A 3,670-nucleotide genomic window follows, 5' to 3' on the forward strand; every position below is an offset into this window, starting at 1 on the left:
AGGTGTCTCACATAGCCAGAGTGGGAGCAAGAGAGAGTTGACAGGGAGGTGCCACACACTTTTAAACAACCAGATCCCACAAGAACCCACTCAGTATCAGAAAGACAGCACCAAGTCATGAGGGATCCATCACCGACCAAACACCTCCCATCAGGCCCCATCTCCAACTCTGGGGAGGCTGAGGCAGGAGAATCGGTTGAACCTGGGAGGCAGAAGTTACAGTGAGCCAAGATTGCACCATTGCACTCCAGCCTGTGCGACAGAGCCAGACTCTGTCTCAAAGAAAAAAAAAAAACATAAAAAAGAAAGAAATCATGGAGCACCTATTACCCTTCTTGCACAGGTTCCTGGGGAGCTCAGAGCCTATCTTTTGCAAGTGTCCTGAGCCTCTTGCAGGCCTTTCATGTGTGTTTCCTTCCTGGCTTCCTCCTATTTTTCTCACACCTCTGAACCTGCTGTCAGGTGAAGAATCAAGGTGGGCCCAAAATGTAAGAGCTCATGAATTTGATGGTGTTGGGGTGGCCTGGACAGTCCAGCCCTCAGGGGTGGGGAGCTGGGCAGAGAGGAAGGAGGGCATTCCAGGGGCCGGGGCCAGAAGCAGAGGGACTCCAGGCCCAGAGTAGGATTTCCAGGCTGAGGAAAGAGAGGCCGTGGGTGGGCAGAGGGTCCAGACCAGGACAGGGACAGAGGGTGTATCCGGAGGATCAGCCAGAAATAGCTCCCTCCAGAAAGCAGGCAATGAGTTAGGGGTTGAGCTGCAAGGAGGAAGGGGAGGAGGGAGAGAATGGAGGGACTGGTGTCCAGTGAGACGACTCCTCCTATCCTGGCCTATTTCCCCAGGGGACACCCCTGGGAGGCTGTGATCCTGTCCTCCAGGCTACTTTCCCACTGGTGCCAGGATTCCCCCAGCGCCACACTGAGAACCCAGGAGAAGCATCACATTATATGAGAGATAAGAAATGAAGAGAGGGGGCAGGATTTCTGGTTGACAAAGGATATTTATTGAGGGTTTACTGGGTACAGGAGAAGGGCTGGATGGCTTGGGATGCAGAGAGAGACCCCTCCCCTGGGATCCTGCAGCTCCAGGTCCCTGTGGGTGGGGTGGGGGCTGGGAACCTATGAACAGTCTGCAGGGGCCACTGTCTTCTCCACGGTGCTCCCTTCATGCGTGACCTGGCAGCTATAGCTTCTGCGGGACCTCCACTGCTCGGGCGTCAGGCTCAGGTAGCTGCTGGCCGCATACTTGCTGTTGCTCTGTTTGGAGGGTGTGGTCATCTCCACGCCCTGGGTAATGGGGGTACCATCTACCTTCCAGGTCACCGTCAAGCTTCCCGGATAGAAGTCATTCATGAGACACACCAGTGTGGCCTTGTTGGCTTGGAGCTCCTCAGAGGACGGCGGGAACAGAGTGACCGAGGGGGCTGCCTTGGGCTGAGCTGTGTGGACAGAGGAGGGGGTGAGAGATGGCAGAGGCAGTGTGGGGTGTTGTGGAGCGCCTCTCTCTCTCTAAAGTCTCTGGGAGGGTTCATGGTGTGACCGTCTGGTCCACCCAGGGCCTCTCCTTCCCTCCTCATTCCCTCCTTTCCACTGGAGCCCTCTGGAGAGCAGACAGCCCCATGCCGTCTTAGGAGCCCTTCCCAAGTCACCTTTCCCAGATGTCCTGGCCCAGCCCTTTCCTCTGCAGCCTCGGTTTCCCCGTGTGTACCCAGGGCAGGCTGTGCTCCCTCCTTCCTGGTTTCTGGAGTCTGAGTTTGGAATCTAGGGGTCTCCCCAACAGCACACAAAACTGACCTGGCAGGGTGTGGGGAGGCACAAGCCTGGCATGGCCTGGAGCTTCCTGTCCCCTGGGGCACCAGGCTGTGCCCCAGCCTGGCCCACTCAGCTCTCCCGGTGAAGCGTGGGTTTCACCCAGACACACCCTGGAGCTCTGCCGTCGCCCCTGTCCCCACCAGCCCTACCACAGGATCCTTCACAGCAGCTGGGTTCTTGGGGCTGCTCCCCCAGACTCTGGGGCACCGCAGCCCCCATGCCCACCCCAGCAGCCTCTGATGCCCCTGGACTTCACCTGGCGATCGTGAAGTTCTCTGCACCCCCGTTTACTCCCCGTTAGTCACCTTCTAAGTCTAAGGTGCCCTTCCTCAAATGAAGGTGGGAGGTTGACCCATGAACAGAGAGACACCAGGTCCCAGAGGTGACAGGGCTCCAGGGACAGCCACATCTCTGCCCTAACAGACCGTCTCCTTTCTGGTGACTGTCCTGGGACAGCTGGGCTCTGGGACTTCACCCAGTCTCACCTGTCCCTGTGTCTACATGTCCTCAAGACCCAGCACAGGCCACAGAGCTGCAGCCTAGACCCAGAGCCCTCTCTGTGCCCTCCATTGGTCTCCCCTGGGGGTGACCCCTGTGTCCCCAGGCCCCCGTGTGGCCCTCCCAGGCTGGATGGGCATCCAGCCCTCAGCCTAGACCCTGGGGTCTCGGGGACTGTCTCTAAGGCCACTGCAGAGCCCCTCATCAGAACCAGCCTCTGTCCCTCATTCAGACATCTGCCCCGGGAGAGGGGAGGAGCCCTGACCCCGCCCAATCCCAGCCCAGGCCCCGGGACCTGGCTGTGTCCCGCTGTTGGAACCTGAAGGTGGCTGCTCCCACTGTGGGGGCCCTTCCTGCCATTATCCCGAGACTAACGCATCTCCTCCAGGCCCCATGGACAAAGGTAGGAGTCAGTGCTTAAGGCTGGGAGGGCAGAGGGGAAGAAGCCCCAGAGAGAGAAAACACATTTTCCAGAGATAGGAGAGGGTGGGACAGGCTGGGAAGTTAGAGCTACTTACTTAAAACAGTGAGCTGGGTCCCGCTGCCAAACACATGCGTCACTGAATTATGCTTGGATTGAAACCCCCGGGGCCAGCACCTGGGGCCAGTCCAGGAGCCACGCTGGAGCAGGAACCTGCTGGGTGTGAGGGGCACAGGGCTGCAGTGTGTAGTTTGTGACCTGGGCACAGGGCAGGGGGGTGGCCAGTATCCCAGTAGTGTCCCCCAGTAGTGTCTCTGTGCCTGTCCCTTCTCTGAGGCAGGGGCTGCCCACAGCCTTGGAGTCACCCCAGTGTGTGTCCCCCTCTCTGAAGCTGTTGGTACTGATGGCAACGCTGGGCCCAGTAGGTCCCAGCAACTCCCTGAGTGACACATCCCCTCAGGCAGCTGTGCGGTGTAGCTGAGGAGTCCTCAGCTAGCTCGGACCTGCCCAACCTCACTTGGCCCCATTTTAAGAGCCTCTGAAATCTGCCACAAGTGTCCCCAGTCAAGCCAGGCTGACTTCCTCCCTGGACCAGGCCACTGGGTCATTCCTGACTCAAGAGGAGACTCCTCTGCTTTTAGATCTATCCATGGAGATGCAGCCCAGTCCCACTTTGTTCATGAAGGCTTTTCTGATCTCTCAGATCACTCATTCCGTCTGTCCATCCATCTATATATTGTCCGTCTATGCATCTGTCCATCTATTCATCTGTCTTTGCATCCATCTATCATCTGTCCATTCGTCCATCCACCTACCTGTCCGTCCATCCATCTATAGATCCATCCTGTCTACCAGGCACTGTTTCATGTGCTGGGGACATGGTGTGGTCCCCCAGGCTCTCACCCCCATCTCTCCCAGGTCATGGCCAACAAGGCCCTCCTC

At 58.1% G+C, this 3,670-nt stretch overlaps 1 protein-coding gene across 2 annotated transcripts in view; it reads right to left on the reverse strand.

Annotated features, from left to right (window-relative positions):
• Positions 1-978: 978 nt before the first annotated feature.
• The window catches only part of IGLL1 (immunoglobulin lambda like polypeptide 1), a 7,940-nt gene continuing 5,248 nt past the window's right edge, over positions 979-3,670 (reverse strand). Inside the window, exons 2-3 of one of the 2 annotated variants that reach the window (XM_032139450.1) lie at positions 2,826-2,941; positions 979-1,436 (exon numbers count right to left, since the gene is read on the reverse strand). In XM_032139450.1, coding sequence (XP_031995341.1) covers positions 1,117-1,436; positions 2,826-2,941 — 436 coding nt within the window. In that variant the 3' untranslated portion in view covers positions 979-1,116. Of the gene's footprint in view, positions 1,437-2,825; positions 2,945-3,670 lie in introns of both variants that reach the window. The other variant, XM_032139449.2, reaches the window with a different exon arrangement.

The sequence above is a fragment of the Hylobates moloch genome, unplaced genomic scaffold (genome assembly GCF_009828535.3).
Source record: "Hylobates moloch isolate HMO894 unplaced genomic scaffold, HMol_V3 SCAFFOLD_19, whole genome shotgun sequence".
Lineage (NCBI taxonomy): Eukaryota > Metazoa > Chordata > Mammalia > Primates > Hylobatidae > Hylobates > Hylobates moloch.